Source organism: Brassica oleracea, chromosome C4 (assembly GCF_000695525.1).
Source record: "Brassica oleracea var. oleracea cultivar TO1000 chromosome C4, BOL, whole genome shotgun sequence".
NCBI classification, from domain to species: Eukaryota; Viridiplantae; Streptophyta; class Magnoliopsida; order Brassicales; family Brassicaceae; genus Brassica; species Brassica oleracea.
In genome coordinates, this window is record NC_027751.1 from 47,284,060 (window position 1) to 47,302,953 (window position 18,894).

Consider the following 18,894-nt stretch of genomic DNA (forward strand, 5'->3'; position numbering starts at 1 on the left):
ATTTATATATAAAATATTTTCATATTGATTTATTTTTATTTTAAATTTTAATTTATTATTAAATTAAATAATTTTAATTATTTTTTAATTATATTTTTAAATTCTGTAAAAATAATAAAAATGAAGTAAATTCGTAGCTAATGTACGACCTCTTTACGTGGAAACCTTACGAGGAAATGACGAGAAACAGTTAACGACTATTTTACGAGGAAACATATGCGAGGAAAAGTTTACGAGTATTTTACGAGGAAATCGTTTCGTGTTTGTTACGTGTATTTTGCGAGGAAACTCTTTCAAGGTATTTACGTGTAGGTTACGAGGAACTCATTTCGAGGTATTTACGAGGAATTGTAGCGACGTCCTTGCGTGGAATATTGACGTGGTCTTTACGACGAATCGCCCTACTTCGTCTTTACGACGAAATATATTCCTCGCTAAGTTACGACGAATTAGCGAGGAAATATGTGTTACGACGGACGAGTAACGAGCAAAGGGCGGTTTTCCTCGCTATTTCGTCGTAAAGCCTCTTTTACGACGAAATAACGAGGAAAACCGCCCTTGTTAAGGTTATGTTTTCTTGTAGTGATTATTTAGTCACCACATGGTGGTGTAGTTATTGTTCTTGTAAACAAATCTTGTTCAGCTACAAACTTGATTTGTGTGTGCCATCCTTGTATAAAATAGATTCAGTATGACATTAATTTAAGAAAAAAAACTGAGCTCATTTCATTTGAATTTCTCATTTGCTTTTTTTTTTGGTCTCTTGAAAACATGTTAACATAGAGTTCTTAGCACATCCCAAACAGAATAAAAAACATAAAGAAGATTTATCACAACCAGAGATAATTAAGCTCACAATAGCTCTTTTTGTTTCTTTTTTCCAATACTGAATAAATATTTCTGCTCATGGGGAGGCTTCATACTAGCAGATTCTAGGTATGTTTCTCCAGTAGGATGACCCTAAGGAGGCCATAGGATCTACATTGGAAGAAGGTGGTGGCTTGTGTGGCTCCACCCTGTTATTACCCTGATGGTGTCCTATCAATATTCCGCTCGGTGAGGCCTCCTTTAGGATCTCTGTCGTCTGGTACCAATCAGGTAACGGAGTGGTTGAAGGGAAACTGTTGAGAAGGCTCTTCAACATGTCGTCGTCGTCATCCGCTGTTGCCTTCAACATCGTTGCCTCATTGTGCTTCTCGTAAAGATTAGAGTTTGATTCTGTTCATTTTAAGATTAATATGTATTAAACACAAATTAACATGAAATACATGATTAGTAAAAATCAAATATGTATTCGATATTACCGAAGATCCAAACTAGATTCGGTTTCACTTTGATTAAAGACATCTACTTGGCTTTTTTTTTGGATCAAATCATATCTACTAGGCCTTCTATTAAATATAAATTAATGGTTATACCAAAAAATAATGTATAAGTGAAAATGGTTTGAATTCATATAACGCTTCTTACCAAATGATGATTGATGAGAAGAGCTTAGATGATCTATCAACCGATTCTCAAAATCCATCTTCACTCTCTTGTCTTGATCCTCACATAGACCACTCGAAGAAACCCTAGCGTCCTTGAAGATTCCGCCGCGAGACAAGGCTCGAGATTCCTCCAAGAGGGCGTCAAGTAATCCACTGTTCCCCGCAGGTGAATCAAGACGGACATTATTGTCAAGCATAATATTAGAAGTGCACGACTGAGTCGGTGTTTGGTTTGAAGGAAGCTCTAGGACGGTAGTGTCTAGTCCTAAAGAGAAATAACTCGGTATCGTCTCATGATCTCTAATAAGACTCGTAGCGTCAATGTCTTTCTTACTGATAACGTTTGTGTCCAAATTCTCTGACATGAGTTCAAGAAGTTGGTCGGGATTACATAACTCATTCGACGATGAGGATGAGGAAAAAGGAAGAGAGAAAACAAACTGGTTATTGTCATTCTCAAAGCTATTGTTGTAAGGAGAGAACATATTGGGGATCTGATTAAGGCCGGGATTAGTAGAGATTAAGGGATCTAAACACAGCTCTTTTGGAGGTTGAGAAGATGATGAAGAGAATGAAGACGAGGATGGTGAAGTATTAGAGGAATTAGTGTATTGAATCATATTTTGGTGATTAGGATGGTCTTTGTTTGGGAACTGAAAGCATCTAATCTCAAACTCATCATCATTACCAATCCCTAGATGCTGAATCTCGTGAGGGTATAAAGGCAAACCAGCTCGTTGTCTTCTCTTTATCCTCGTGTTCCAATAGTTTTTGATTTCGTTGTCAGTTCTTCCAGGTAACTACAATAGAAAAAAAACCTTTACAACTAAAAGGATAAAAAAAAAAGCAATAGAAGAGATGCAAGATTAATCATGCCAAACCAAAGAGACGGTAGATTCAAAACACACTGAAACATGCAGTTTATGTGTTTAAGTAGAAAATTTTAATTGCATATAAAAATTTAAAGCTCTGTAATTCTAGAATTGAAGTAACAAATAAGGAGAATAATAAGTGATTTTTTAAATGAGAAAATATTGTTTATGAGAAAATAAACCTGAGAAGCCATACGAGCCCATTTGTTACCCAACTTAGCGTGAAGCTCGATGATGATCTTCTCTTCATCAGGACTAAAGGATCCTGTCCTTAGATTTGGCCGGAGATGGTTCGCCCACCGTAGACGGCAGCTTTTCCCACACCGGAGCAAGCCTGAGTTCTTCTGCACCGCGTTCCAGTTACCTTCACCGCGTTTCCTCACGTACTCCGTCAAGATCGCATCCTCTGTCGTCGTCCATGGACCTTTCTTCAGCCCTCTCGCCGTCGACGTCTCTTCACCACCGTCCATATTCGGAAGGAAGACGGGAACTCTCCGATCAAGGAGGAAAAAGAGGACTTGTTCTCTCTATTACTTGATGTATACGATGTTTGTAAGAGTGTATATTTGTATATATAAGTATTTTTATGTGTTATGAAAATTAGATATATAAAGAAAGAAAGAAAGGGTGAATTGTCTTTTTGGGGGTGTTTGGTGTATATATTTGGAAGTGATTAAATTTTATATTAATTATTACGTAATAATTTGTTGTTATTACGTGCTTTATGTAAACATTAATGCGTTCTTTTGTCTCTTTCTATCTCTTTGGTCTTTTCCACAAGAGAAGACAGAGAGGATTCAAGAAATTACAGGCGTTGAGAGAAAGAAAATATAATTGTTATGTATTTGGACCAATTAAAGATATTGTGATAACTATGAGAAGTCCACATGTTTTCTTTTTAAGAAAAATCTATCAACTTTTAGAGATGTTGTTTGTGTATGTATCTTAATAGATTTAGAAATTTATGATTTTATTTAGATTCGAATCCGATATAGATTTTTCAATTTAATACTGAAAAATTCTATATGATTTTCAAAAAAAAATAAAATATATATATACACATAAACGAGTAACACTTTTTAGTGACTTAACTTCATATTTTACAATGTATTTCAACTCTTTTATTCTTTATTTGTATGTTTATAAGTCGTTCTCAATACAGTATTCCGTGGTACTTAGTCAAAGCGCCGTGTATTTGAATTTTGATGTTAACAGAGAATCTAATGGAAAATGACTTGTTAGACCCATTAATATTTTTTATGAAACATAGGCAAACACTCGAATTAAGTATGAGTGTATGACCAAGCTATAAACATTAATTAAGTTGATTGTTCTAAAGAAAAAATTAATTAAATTGAGATTTATATAAATAAATAAAGGAGAGGAGTAGGAGTGAGCTTCTTTCACGGCCGCGCATTGCATGCCTGATGGAATGGGACGTTCTCTTCAAAGACGCGGTTTTCTCTTGCACTACTACTCTTACTCATTTTCTTTTCCCCTACGCATTTTCTATCTTTCTTCTCGCTTTGTTTAAATTCTTTTTTCAAACGCCAAAATAAATAATGTAATGATTTATAGATTATTACATTTTTATTTAGGTCAGAGAAAGAGATATGAATCAAAGGTGATTTTGTGCGATATTTCATGCAAAATTACGTTGGCATGATCACTTTTCATATGGGCACATTTTTTATCACAGGAGTTTGTGTCTTACAAGCAAATACTTCTTTTTAGAGAAAATTCCCCAAAGTGTCAAATTGTATTTGAAGTTTTGAACACTCCTCTTCACAGATTCTTTCATTAAAGCACTATTAAGTGGTGACAGAGAGATGTTTAAAAATGAGTTAGAAGCAATTGATAGCTATTAACGAAGAGAAGAGAAAGGTAATAAATAATTTAAATAAATTGTTGGTAATATTTTTTTGTCGTATAAACATATTTCACGAGTTACACAACTTATTTTTGTTATAAAAAACTGATTAGCATTGATTCATTTAAATATTTTTATTTAGAAATAAAGTGATTATTGTATATTTTAGCTGGCAAAAGCTTGTAGTTATAGTGAAACATATAACTTGTGGAATGTGTCTTTTATATAAAAATAATTTATTTTAACATCAACACTATTTCTAAATAATTAACATTATTGCCACCTACAATGAATAACATACATTATTTCTGATAAAATTTCTACCTATAATTTTTTTTTTGCGATATATAAAATTCATTGGAAAAGATCATACTATTTTAACGAAAACTTCATAAAATATGTATTTCTAAATTAAAAACAATTATCAAATCATTTCGTATGTTATTCTACTCATGTAATGAAGGTGTTTTAGTAATGTATTAGTGATGGCTGCTCAAATGGTACATGATTCAGTGACAAATGTTTTATATGATGTGGTAATTGACTCAACATAACTCATCATTTGACTTCTTCAAAGGGATATATTGACTACAACTTATGAATATGGATATGTAAAGTTTTAAATAATTGAGTTAAAATATGTGCGCGCAATTTATTAGCTTTAGACACATCGTTTTGAGTTACATAGAAGCATGAATATGTCAATATCTCGACTATTATATATATATATACTTCAATATTGGGATTTAATATTCTTTTTTTCAGAACCTAATGTTTTATCTTCTTAGCAAAGTCTCAAGCTCAAGAGAAATGCAGAAGTAGGAAACAGTTCGAGACAGAGGGAGGGAGACTGGGAGAGAGAGATGAAAACTCTTTAACGAAAACAAATTAGGTCGATAGAGAGAAGGAACAAGATCTTTAAATAATTAATTGGTTTACTATCCTCTAGACTATATTTGCGAAGTGATTTTGCCACATATACTCTATACAATCAATTTCACAAAACAAATATGACATGACTACTGAAATTGATGACTACTGAAATTGATGACATGGCTTCCGGAAAAATATGACATGGATAATTTCATTTAATGTTGATTTATATTTTTGGCAAACTTATTAGAATATGTTAATAATTCATATATTACATTTAATATTGATATTTCTTTTTGGTAATTTTTTTTTAAAATATGGTAATAACTCATACATCATCTATAAAATAAATATATTCATATATAACATTTCAAATTTTGAAATATTATTATTTTTGTATAATTATATCATTTGTATTACTGAAGCTTTAAAAATTTAAAAAATTTAAATATCTAATCGTAAGATCATTAGTTTTTTATATATCTACAAATTTTATAAATATTGTTTAGGCTAAATTTTGATAATTTTTATTAGTTTTATACAAATTGATTTAATATATATGAAATCTATATTAAATATTAGTAAGAAAATAGTAAAATATTTAATAAAATTTATTTTTAAATATAAGTTAGATTTAAAAAAAAATTTATTGCACATGGTGCAGGAAGACACCTAGTATAAACCGTAAAATGACACTTTACGCTATAGTTTGTCGAGTTTTAACTTACCATCTTCCTCTTACCAGGAATTATAACTAACTGTAAGCTAATAACCTCCTATTAATCCACCAATAATGATAATTCCAGTATCCATATACCAATACATCTAAAACATACGTAGAAGTAACATCTTTTATTGGTCGATAACATAGTAGAGATATTACATGCATATTTGTATTGGAAACGAAATTGTATTTTGTCTAAACTCTCTATCTTCATACTAAGTCATTACTATCAAACCACACTTACTGTGGCAAAATAGACATAACTACAACCTTTCTCTAATAAAATCAAGGCTAAGTGTGTCCTCGACGATGAGAAACAATCCAATGAATACCACAAGCATGATCCCTGAAGACATGATCCCTTGTTCCACCTCTACAGGAAGCTTCCTCCCTTTTCTAACCGTTTCCAACACTATCAACGCCAATGTTCCACCGTCAGGAGCAGGCAACGGCAAGAGAATGAGCACGGCGAGGTTGACATTCAGCAACGCTACAAACTGGTAAAGCCCGTCGATGTTTGATCTCGCCACTTCTCCACTGCAATGATCGCCAAAGGACCTGACACTTGACTTGCCGTGCGAGAGAAGTTAAAAAAAGTTTGCTTCAGACCGTACAAGACATTAGAATACAGCTCCATGAACTCCTTTCGCGCGAACCTAAACGTTTCAGGTATGTTCCTCGGTTTCACCTTAGTGATTCTTACATTTGGAGACAACCGAACACCGATCTTCCCTGTCACATCAAAGTTCTTATCCGGTGTACCCTAATATCGAAATCTTGATTCCATCTTTCGATTCTAAACAAGACATCACTCTTAGGGTTTCTTTTAACAATGTCAACAACCTTAGAGAAGGCGTCAGGGGCTGTCTTAGAGAGATTAGTGCGGTCAACAGCTATGATTACGTCACCAGCAAGCAACCCATCACAGGCAAACCAACTGATAACACTTGGACAAAAATTATAACGTAAGCAAAGATCACGTTGGCGATGATTCCAGCTGATTCTTGAGAAGATTCTCATCGTCGGTAGAGATCATTATCAGGGAAACCAACGAACCCACCTAAAGGGAAAGCCATAAGAGAGTACTCAACGTTCTTGAAGTCGAACTTAGCTAGAATCGGACCAAACCCTATTGCGAACTTACTCACATCCCTTGGAGAGTAGCCGCGAGGAAGTGGCCAGTAAAGCAGAGAGGTTTGGGTAAAGGTGTGATTTTGAGAGATGGGTTTTGGATCGATAGAGGGAGATATGATGTAGGAGTGTTGAAACTGGAGAGGAAAGTGAGGATTTCGATGAGAGATTGGAGAGGAAGAGATGTTTAATAGCATGGTTTCGTGAGAAGTGGAGATGGGTTTGCGGGTGTGCGGTGAAGTGGTGTGATTAGAGCCATTGATAGAGACAGCAGAGTAAGATAATGAGTAAAACAGAGTCGTGCTTAGGCTCTCTGTGTGTATGTGGATGGGGATTTAATAGAACTCAAAACAATAAATCTCTAATCAAGTTTCTCTTTTTAACGTTTTTATATAATGGGCCTTGCTAAAAATACATAATAGCATCAATGGAACTGATGTTTTTGGGCTTTAGTAACCGGATTTATATGGGGCTAGATGACCACGAAACCTATTTTTTTTTGTGCAAACCGATTTTCATTAATCAAAAAAAATTTGGTTCAAAGCCCACAAGGCCTGTTCAGCCAGAATCGGTTCTAACATTAGCGGATCTTGGAATAAAACTAAACTTGATTGTCTTAAATGAAAACTAGAGAAGGTCGATATCACAAAGAAAGCCAAAAATCTCTAGCTTCATCTCATATATGTTAATCGTGTTGATGAGAACTTGAAAGTCAAAAAACACTGAGATGGAGTTGATTCCGCAATCAAGGGCAAAGTTTATGGCTGTAAGCACAACCAAAATTTCTGCCTTAAAGGGCCAGGAGACAAAAGTCAAAATCGCTGCATGTTGTGATGTCGAAATCAGATCATCAATGATCCAACAAAAGCATGCACAACCCGTTGAGAAGTTCCATGTTGCATCTGTGAACACAGAGCGTAGACCCGATTGATTAGGGTTTGGTTCAGTTCTGATCAAAGGTTTCGAGGGGGAGTGATTGTAGGGGTTTGAGCCACCATCCATTCTTTAGCATCAGAGATCGTTTTCTGGAGAGTTTCTTCAGGCGTGAAATTCCATTTTTGGAAAATGAAACCTAATTTTTATTTTTATATTTCAATGAAATATATATGCATGTAATATAACACGGTTGTCCATTGGACGTATTTCATATTCCTAGTGGACATAATTACTATCTTATATTTGTCGTTATTCGTACAACGTTTAAAAACCTGACCGGTGTAACCGCATCGGTTTCGAGTGCGGTTGAAAGCGTTTGCGGATGCGAGTGGTTGCGGTTTTAAATGTTATTAAGAGATTTGTATGACTGGCACAACGGTTCGAAATTTGTGCGTTTGCGGGATATTTATGACTGTTTAATTACCAAATACACCGATGATTAAATAATAAATTAAAAATATTTAGATTTTCCAATAATTGTAAAAATATTTTAAATCATATTAGTATAATAAATATAAAATTTATATTTATAAAATTATATTATTAATTTTTTAAAAAAAAATTATAGATTTTTTTAAAAACTTTATAAGATAAATTAGAATACAATATATATTTTTATATTTATATAGTTTTTTTGAGAAAATTTTTTTTGTAATTTAGAAGCTTAAAGAGGATTAACGCAATTTATAGCGTTCTCTGTGATTGTTACAAAACGCCAATAACTGCTACCAAACTCAAAAGCTGCGTTTGTGGGTGGTAACGGAAAAACCAATTATGCCTTAAAACTATTAAACCAGCATACCATCGTAAGACTAAATGTACGGAAGATCTGAATTCGATCTAGTGAAAAATCTAGATAAGCGTTGCCAAGAATATAATACTCATTCCATTTTAGATTATATATCATTCTAGATTTTTCACACAAATTAAAAAAGAGTTATAGGTTCAATCTTGCTTTTTTTATTTATAAAAAGTCTCATTTTAACATTTTTTGTTATATAAAAAACGTCATTTTAGAATTTAAATTTAAATTTATTTTAATTTCAATATTAATAACAAAATGTATTAATTTTATTAATATTTTTATTTATCACAAATAATATTAGTTATATGTGTAATTAATAAAAACATAAATATATTTCAATCAGTTTTTAATTTGTGTGAAAATTGTCGGAGCGAAAATCTTTAATGAAACGAAAGAAGTAGAATTATGTTGTTTTATTTTTCTTAATTTATGTAAGGATAAAAAGATAAACTAATGATATAGTTTGTATTAAAATCTTAAAATAATACATATTTTGTAACAAAAAAATTACGCTATAATAATAGTTAATATGAAATGACGGAACTAGGCATGGGTGTTCAGAGGGCCTGTCGAATTCGGTTCAGTTGATTCAGATTTTTGGATTTTGGTAATAAGATAAATTAATGATATAATTTGCATTAAAATCTATAATAATAGTTAATATGAAACGACAGAACTAGGCATGTGTGTTCAGGGGCCTGTCGAATTCGGTTCGGTTGATTCAGATTTTTGGGTTTTGGTAATATTCTCAAAAATCCTATTGGGTTTGATTTGGTTTCTTCCGGATTTTGTTAAGATCAGATTATAACCAATGTCTGAAATCGTCCATGAATAGTTTTTTTTAAATAAAGAAAATGACAAATATACTCAAAATATAAAATTATTCATAAATATAATTAAAAACTAGTTAAACTACCCAAACTAACTTAAAGATATTCTAAATAACAAATAAAACTAATAATCTTTAAAATACTCCAAAACATCTAAATTACTTTAGCATATATAAGAACATTAACATATTTAACTATTTTTGGAAATTTTCGGATCATATTTTGGATTTTCGTTTAGTTAAAATTGTACCCAAGCTCTAACGTATCAAGCTCTTAAGTCTCGTCAAGATAATTTTGAATAACAATTCGGATCAGATTTGGCTTTTCGGCTCAGGTCAAAGTTGTCATTCACACAAATATGCTAAAGCGAGACGTATCTATGTAAAAAACACACTTGTAAAAACAAACCAACTTTTTTTTGTTTGTTCACCATTTTGCAAAAACGCACTCTCCACGTAGTGTTTCACGAAATTCCGCACTGATAAAATATGGCTTCGAATATTTTAATTCGCCCCGCACGCACCGCTAATAGTAACAAAAATCTTTACATATACCATATATTTATACGTTTTTATAACTGTTAGAATCGCACCGCAGTTGAACCGCTTGTCCCGTGCCGCTCAACCCGCTGTTATCTTTCTGAGCCTATTGATAAATGTTGTTATTAATAATTTATACTTGTGAGTTATTTTTATACTCTTAAAGGTTTCAAGCCACATTATTTTAATCAGATTCGTAAAACAGACACTATATAAACTTAATAAAAGCTTATATTATAGGTAATGGTATTAAACATTTTATATTTAATTTTTTTAATCTTTTTTACATTTGTTCTTGTGAGGCATGTATGCTACTATGATATATCATTTAATAAACACTGTTCGTTTTAATGTTTTATATTTTTTAAATTTGTTCTTTTGAGGCATGTTTGCGAGTCTGATATATCGTTTGATTTTAAAATACGGAACTCTGAACACAAGTAATAACTGTTTATATTTTTGTATATGTATTGATGGGTCAAGCGTCTGAAGAGAAACTCCTTTGATTCCAGCGGACATGATGAAACCAAGAGCCTGTTGAAGTTTGAGGAAGAAGGGAACAACAACAACAACAACTTATTCCTTGAAATCTTGAAGTCTGGTATCAACAATCTCCAACCAAGGAATCAAGAACCTGACACTCCACAAATCAAGGGAGGTGAAGACATTACGCTTCAGCATCCATGGATCCAGAGATGGTGCAAGAAGAAAGATGTGTCAACGGATCAATCCGAAGGGGAAGATGGTAGCTTCGTGCCAGAGAACCAAAAAGAGATGGAGAAGAAACAGTATCCGAGTATAGCAGCTATGGCCCTGATGGGGAAGGCTCTGAGCGGTTTAAACCCGCATGGTCTTAGAAAGACAGACTCTCTCATGGTCTGGAACACTCGGGATTAAGGTAGGAAAAGACAAAATCACCATCATCTTAGGATCGTTGGTCTCATTATTTTATCAGTTATGTAGGTATATCAGATTTGTATCATAAAACTTATTGGGTGACTACCTACCTAGGCAATAAACTTATCACATTCCAGTTATGTAACCAATAAATCTTTCTTGGGAGAAAACAAAACAAATAAACTCCACTATTGAAAATATTGATTGAAGGGGGAAAGATCAACAACGTCTAAACATCGAGTCAAAGACTTGAGAAAAGTACATGTGGCAAAAAAGAGAGAGAGAGGAAACACAGTGAAAATAAACTTAGTTGTGGGTAGCCCTAGTGTAAATCTGCTGGCTTGAGTGCATTGAGACCATCCTGATGGTTCCTTTAGCCATCAAATCTCTAATGGCCTTCCTAGCAAGTGAACCATTGATCTGCACAACACACAAATATGATCAGGTCACTACCTCTTAAACAATGACAGAATCCAATACAACATATGTGCTCAAAATCATATGAATCCGATCATTTAGCCACAAGCAAGATAGAAAGTTCGTGACTTTTAAGATTCCCAAGCACACCCAATTAACAAACTCGTGCAAAGACACTGATAACTTATCTAAATCCATCAAAATCAAGAACCAAAGACACTACAAAGAGCTTATCCAGAGAAAAGTTTGAAACTTTAGAGGGGATCCCAATAACTAACTCGACCTTGTTTAGTGAAAAGTTGGAAACTTTTCAATTACCCGAAGATGATTGGAGAGGATGGAAGGAGTAATGAGTTTGAAGCACCTAGAGACATCAAAACCGGACACAGAAAACATTGTTCCGGCATGGAGCCTGTCCCGGAACTGTGGAAGACGGCCGGCACTGATCGTGACTTGCATCATGGTCGACTGAAACACAGTTAAGAATCTATCAGTTATAATATAGATGAGAATTCAAACGGATCAGTAATTATATCTTTTAACAGGAAGACAAAACCTATACTAAACAAAAGGATCAACGCCAAACCAAATCAACACTAATAATCACGATACGGCTCACAAATAACAAAGAACAAAGAACAAAGTGAAAATCCATATATATATATATATATATATTAAAAAAAAATTATAACGACTGTGATAGAATGAATTACTCACGTTGAAATCTACCATGAGCAGATCCATCCACATCAGCTCTCCACCACGCTTAACGTTCTTAGCCTGCCAGAATCGAAGAAGTCTCGCCTCCACAACGGATGAGCACTGCCCAGCCGTGAGATCGAAAAAAACCTTTGTCATAGCCATTGAGAAAGATGATGAGTAAGATTTGAGAATGAGCAAGGTGTGAGATTAGAAAAGCGTGGAGAGCGCATCAGTGAAATCGCAGCATATTTATACACGATCTAGCAGACAAACGGCGCAAGAGGTTGATTCGTAGTGGGATGGGGATTAAAGACGATTTAAGATGATTAAAAACAAACACCGTTACAGGATCTAGACAGTCGCTGGGCCGATAGACGACGAACGAAGAACAGGAAGGGAGCATCTGTTTATCCGAACAAATCTTATATCTCTAGAAACCAAAAATCGAAATAAAATTTTATATTTCACACTGTTTTTAATATTTATCTAACAAAACCGCAAAATATTTTTCACCAATCAAACATTATTATGTATTGCTTATTTTATCAAAATCACACTTATCAAACACATTTCACTTAAAGAAATTTTTATTTTAAATCATATATATTATGTTAATATATTTTTATATTATTGTAATATTTTCTATATTCTATATAATTATTATTTTATTATTAAATAATTATTCAATACCGCAAATATGTATTGTCACCAATCAAACAATATTCCGTACCGCTTTTCACTTAAAACCGCAGTTATTCCGCACTGCATTCTAATTCTGCATAACACAGTGTCACCGTTCCGTACTTTAATTTTGCACCACTTGTAATACCAAATCCATCGTCCACATTCAAGCCTTAACCTCGATTGCAAAAAAAAAATCATTATAGCGTCGATGGAAATGTTCCATCCCTACTATTACATTAATTGATTTTTTTTCCGTCAATATTTTATTTAATTTAAACAGGCCGAAGCCCAATGTTTACAAAGCCGAAACCCAAACTACTAAGCATAAAGCCCACACCAAAGGGCAACAAAATAAACAAAAAAGGCCTGAGGCCCAAACCGCTAGAAACCAGACACCTGCTTGCAGGCCCACGCGTCAAGGAGGCCGGACACGTGTTCGTATCTTCACCATCTCATCCCGTCCGCCTCGACTTGACCGTCGCCGCTTCTATAGCAACACCACTGAAACCCTCGTTTCATCGAAGCTCGTATTACTGTCGAACTTCCATCGAATCAACTTGGAGATCTCATCCCGAGCCTCCCAAACACCCTCCCCATAGAGTTGAAACCACGAATCATCTCTCTTCATTCACGCTTTTCCTTAACATCGGAGAGCTTCATCGATTAAATCGAGATCTCATCCAACAGATCAAAGCCGCGAACCACAGGAACCATGAACCAATAACCACCCCGATCCAGAATCGGGAACAAACCCTTACCCCACTAAAAGATTGAAACACCTAAAGCCGGCGACGCAAGACTATGAAAGCCTTCACCCCCCGGAGACAAAAGCCGGCGATGGCGGAGCTGAAGAAACCTCCACCTCCCAGAGACTAGGCCGGCGGCGACAGAGCTGGATAAGCCTCCACCTCCCGGATTCGAAACTTAAACTGACAAGCCTACTTCACCACGCCAAAACCCTCCACACGACCGCGTCGTTACTCCAGCCGCTTAGCCACCATCGATTTCGGTTCACTCTCCGAGTTGACGACGACGGTTGGGAGCTGGACCAGAGTTCAGACAAGGCGGTCGGGGATAGCAGGCGAAAGAGAAGCAGAGTAAGAGCATCTTAACGAAGAGCGGAGAGCTCCAGCGACGGCACGCTCGCTCACGCGCCGGCCGTACGCCAGACCCAAAGTAGATCTACTTTCTCTCTCTGAAATTTTCTCTCGCTCGCTCACACTGAAACGTTCTTCTCCTCCACCTGGAAAAGACTTTTTACATTAATTGATTACAGGTATCGCAGATCCATAAAATCTATCAAAATTTATTACGTAACGTAACAATTACTGACGCATTTAATATTTTATTTAATACTATTGTTTACTGTTTGTGTTTCCCACCTATTTGAATGATGTTGAATAAAGAAGACATGCGAGTATCTAAATTACAAAAATGCTCTATTTTTCTACTCCCCTGTTTTTTAATTTCTATGTAATTTTTACTTTATTAAAAACTGTGTAACCAATCATATTTAATAATCTATTTTGTAATTGGTTGAATATAATTATTTATAGTTTTAATGATACTTTCTAGAAAAAAAAATATTTTTCTTAATATATATATTTTTTCCAATATTTTGGAACAGAAGGAATATGATTTATCAAGCAGAGACGTATAGTAGATTTTCAGCATTTCCAACAAATTTTTCTCATCTCAGAGCACCTCCAACAGGGGTTCTACCCATTGGAGTTCTAAATATGAATATATGTGTATTTATATATTATATATTATGTATATATTATATATGTGTATGTAGTTATGGAATCCACTAAATAGTGTAAAAATCCTATCCAAAGGTTCTAAAAACAAAGTTATACACATATTCATATTTAGAACCTTTGGGTAAGATTTCTACACTATTTAGTGGACCCCACAACTACATACACATATATAATATATACATATACACATATTCATATTTAGAACTCCAATGGGTAAAACCCTCTATTTGAGATGCTCTCATTTTTAAAGCTTTTGCATTGTAACAACTTTATATCGTCTTCAATTTGAAAGCTTTTAAATGTGCATTATTTACTTCCTCAAAATACTATTTATTTTCATTTTAGTCGTTATAATTATATATGTTTCACACTTATGTGACTAATCTTGATGTTATAATCTAGTAGTTTTCCTTATATCTTTGACATGTTTTATATTATTTTTAGTTACATTATAGTAGTTATTAATTATTATATATTTTAATTTTCGAAAATTTAGTGGATATAATAACTAATAATACTAAAGACTAAAATATAAATATTTTTGATGCAAAATAGATTTAAATATCATTGTTGGTGCAACAAAAAGAGGTTCTTCATTCAAAAATAAGAGTACTTGTTAAAGATGCTTTATTAATGTATTGATCAAATAGTTTACTTACGGGTCATTCTTTTCGTAGGATTTAGGATTTTATCCAATCTCTTGTTGGACGACTACCTCAGTTCTTGTTGGCCCCTCTTGGTTGCCAATGTTTCTTTATTAATTATCATAAACACAGGGGCCCCTCGAGAGGGAGAGCCAGCAGTGCAAAAGCTCATGGCCCATCTCAAAATCAAACAAATTTAACAACAGAAAGGCGTCCAATTTCTTTTTTCTAGCAAAAATCCATAATTTTATGTTTAATCATCTATAATGAATTAAAAAAACTTTTCCATGAGTCCAGTAAAAGTTTAAGCCGGTCATGCATAAGCTAGCATAACCATTTTTTTATGGATGAAAGATTGGTAACTTGAATGAGAGTTGCACATATTATGTAAATTACTCCTGGAATCATATAAAATATAAGCTTTTAATTTTCAATATGTTCTATATTTAGCACAAAGGCTTTTATTAAAAGAGATAACAACTTTGAATCTTGAACATGCCTTTTTTTTGTTGCTTCTTTTATATTTTTCTTAATTAAAGCGACCTAATTTTCTCTGTAGCTTGCCGCTTTCTAAAACTCAGGCCGGCTTTGATCATAACTCACGTCTGGCTGTGCATGTACTGATTGAGTTTGTGTGAATACGCCATTCCGACTAATGTCTCAATGCAATAGTAAAATTTATCATTGAATTCATATACTTCAATAGTCCAATATAGAATCAAAGAATTAGTGGAAAAAAAAATTCAAGTTTACAGAGAAACACGTAGCTCGTCGGAGATCGTCGTCAAAGCAGTGTGTTTTGCAGTTAAGTTAAATATAGAGATGGACATGAGAGCACATGTAATGTTTGGTCCCATTTGATTATCAGTCTTTGTTTTTCTTTCATCCGTTAACAGGTTTGTTTTAAGTCTTGGGAGATTATAGAAGACATGGAATGATCATATACAACCTCTCTCGACAAGATCGTTCTCAGAGTTAAAACAAGAATTTTTTTTTTTGAATTATACAGGGGTGTATCCTGATCCCACAGAAGTGGTCCAAACTAGTCATTTGTTACCACGTGTCGGTCTCCTGTTTCTGGTGATGCCAAATGTTAATTCTCCGGTAGCTGGGACTCAAACTCTGATAGCTTCACCGTATTAAACTTTCTCTTTCAATTTAATCACCACCAGGCCCACAAGTTTTCGTTTAAAACAAACCCTTTAAAACAAGAACTTCACATAGTCATAATATGCAACCACATCACAACCATGTCGACGGTCTCTATGTTTTGAAAATATCAGACGTAATATAGCAAAATAAAAAAGTATTTGGCTATGCAGCAACTTCAAAATTTAACCGACTATGAAAGTGCTTTTATAGTTTTATCATTGTCCAGTGTCCACACACTCTAGTTTATTTATCTTTGGGACTATAGACGTCACGAGTCACGGACCCATATATTGCAGAGGCCAATAAACGAGAATCGCGTAAATACTTTTTTACTTTTGTTTATTGGCAGATCCACAAATTTTTGTCGGAACAAAAAAGACTCAAACAAAAGATAATTCCTTAAATTTTAAAGTATGTTTTTTATTTCATCATGGAAAATTAAATACTTATTGCTGTAAAATGATTACTTTCATTTTATTTCTAATTATATATTTCCCATATATAGAATTGTGGTCAAATATATATAATTCATTTGTTAATAAATTTAATTATAGGTTGATCTCTTGAAAAATATATATAGTAACTTGTGGGAAAAAGCTTGGTCAAAATTTCTGAAATTAAAAAATTTAAATTTGAAAACCAGATAATATATTAATAATTTGGAACTAAACAATTTATATATTCATTGCTTAAATTTTAAGAGCCAAAATGATTATTTAATCTGGCTATCTTTGAGATTGTGTTTCGGTAACTCAGAGTTTTAACATTTTAATCATATTGCAAGTGTACAACAAATCACAGTACTATATAAGGGATCATACCCAAAGAGACCAATATTACACAACAAGTCTGTGAAAATATACTTAAGCTAAGCAAAAAGTAGATATGCAGATATAAATAATGCAGTATAAACGAAAAGCATTAGGCAATAAGAAATCGTAGGAAATTAGATCATAAAGGTAGACAGTTGATCAATAATCAATTAAGCATCATTCTAAAACTCAAAACACGTGAAAATTTCTTTGGTCCACTAGTTTGACCAAGAGTTCATTAATGATTCTATACCCAGAGGTTTGGGTTTCAATTCCTAAAAAAACAAAATTATGCAAATTAAAAGAGAAAAAGCTTATACGAAATCTGCACTATGGCGCAAGGAGTACCGTCAAGCATTGATCCCATAGGACGGTTTATGTGATGCAGTCAAGCGTGAATCTTCATACGGCAAGTAGAATTATCAGTTGTAAAATCATCTGTAATATTTCTCATAATTGTAATAGCACACAGTTGTATAATCTTTCCACTTCTATGGGTCCAATAACTGTTTCTAACAACCTATATAAATAACTCCCATTGAACCTAAGAGATTAGATATACATTAAGTTCAAGTTTTGATAAGTTCACAAAGCGCAATAACATCAACTACCATTGACTAAGAAAACTTTTCTCATAGTGAATATTTTCAAGCAATCAAAATACATTAGAACCTTTATAAATTAATAATGTTGGAAATTTAAAATTTTATTAATTTATAGAGATATCAATTTAAAAAATTTCTTTATTTGGATTTATTATTATAAAATATATTTATTCTAGAATTTTTTTTTGATTTTAGTGTATAGATATTAATTGTTATTTTCTGAAATTTTACATTTATGTTAATTTTATTATATTATTTGTTGTATATAATATATATTGGATATAACTTAGATTTGGTTTTAGATATAATATTACTAAATCTCATAAAAAATACATTACGTCTTAAGAAAATATAAAGATTATTTTATTTGTGAATAAAAAACAAACAATATAATGATAGGTTCTCTTACTCATATAAAATATATATACATATAAATTATTAATTTATAATTTTAAGGGGACCATATATTTACATAAAATTTTCTAAAATATTATTATTTTATCGATTTGTGTCAAATTTTGAAACAGCCTATATTGAGACCAACAAAATTCATTAATTTATAGTGATTATTAATTTATCGAGTATTAATTTATAGAGATTCTACTGTAACTCATGATGCATTTAGTTAACGTAAGATCATGAACTAGGTGATCAATCAAGTTCAAACATAAAGAACAACCCAAGTGAATAACTATAACGAAGATTCTCTAATCAAACAACCTTACACATTCATTCTCATCAATTCTCTTAAACCCTAAAACCTAACTACGAAGCTACTCATACATAACTAAAGAAAAATCAATAATAAAGTATGCATATAATTAGATTAAAAAGATATAACATGGCTTTAGAAATAATCTATCGTTTCCCCAAAGCTCTAAAACCAAAAAGTCTAATATAAAAATAATATTCTACAATGACTCAAAATTAATAGATATATGTCAAAGAAACGTCATGGAAAATTTTATTTAAAACCAAACCGAAAATAAGGAAAAAAAAAATTAATGTATTGAACCGTCATAAAGGCAATTGTACAGTAAACTATGCATAACTTTTGATATAACCGATGGATTGACCTGAAACCGGCGACACTGGAAATATAACTCAATTCTCAATCTTGAGTCAAAATTTGAGCTTCATCCATTAGT

General features: G+C 33.0%; 2 protein-coding genes and 1 pseudogene across 2 annotated transcripts; all 3 read right to left on the minus strand.

Moving 5' to 3' along the window:
* Positions 1–735: 735 nt before the first annotated feature.
* On the minus strand, positions 736–2,909 carry LOC106340604 (transcription factor MYB28-like). Its single transcript, XM_013779455.1, has 3 exons — positions 2,545–2,909; positions 1,471–2,290; positions 736–1,218 (listed from the first exon to the last, which is right to left on the minus strand). The coding sequence occupies exons 1-3, from the start codon at positions 2,830–2,832 to the stop codon at positions 923–925; spliced, it is 1,404 nt and encodes a 467-aa protein (XP_013634909.1). The 5' UTR covers positions 2,833–2,909; the 3' UTR covers positions 736–922.
* Positions 2,910–6,092: 3,183 nt separating this feature from the next.
* On the minus strand, positions 6,093–7,157 carry LOC106339068 (annotated as a pseudogene).
* A 4,025-nt stretch (positions 7,158–11,182) lies between these two features.
* On the minus strand, positions 11,183–12,150 carry LOC106341589 (40S ribosomal protein S25-3-like). Its single transcript, XM_013780319.1, has 3 exons — positions 12,102–12,150; positions 11,703–11,852; positions 11,183–11,387 (listed from the first exon to the last, which is right to left on the minus strand). Exons 1-3 carry the CDS (start codon positions 12,132–12,134, stop codon positions 11,274–11,276), a joined length of 297 nt encoding a protein of 98 aa, XP_013635773.1. The 5' UTR covers positions 12,135–12,150; the 3' UTR covers positions 11,183–11,273.
* Positions 12,151–18,894: the final 6,744 nt, after the last annotated feature.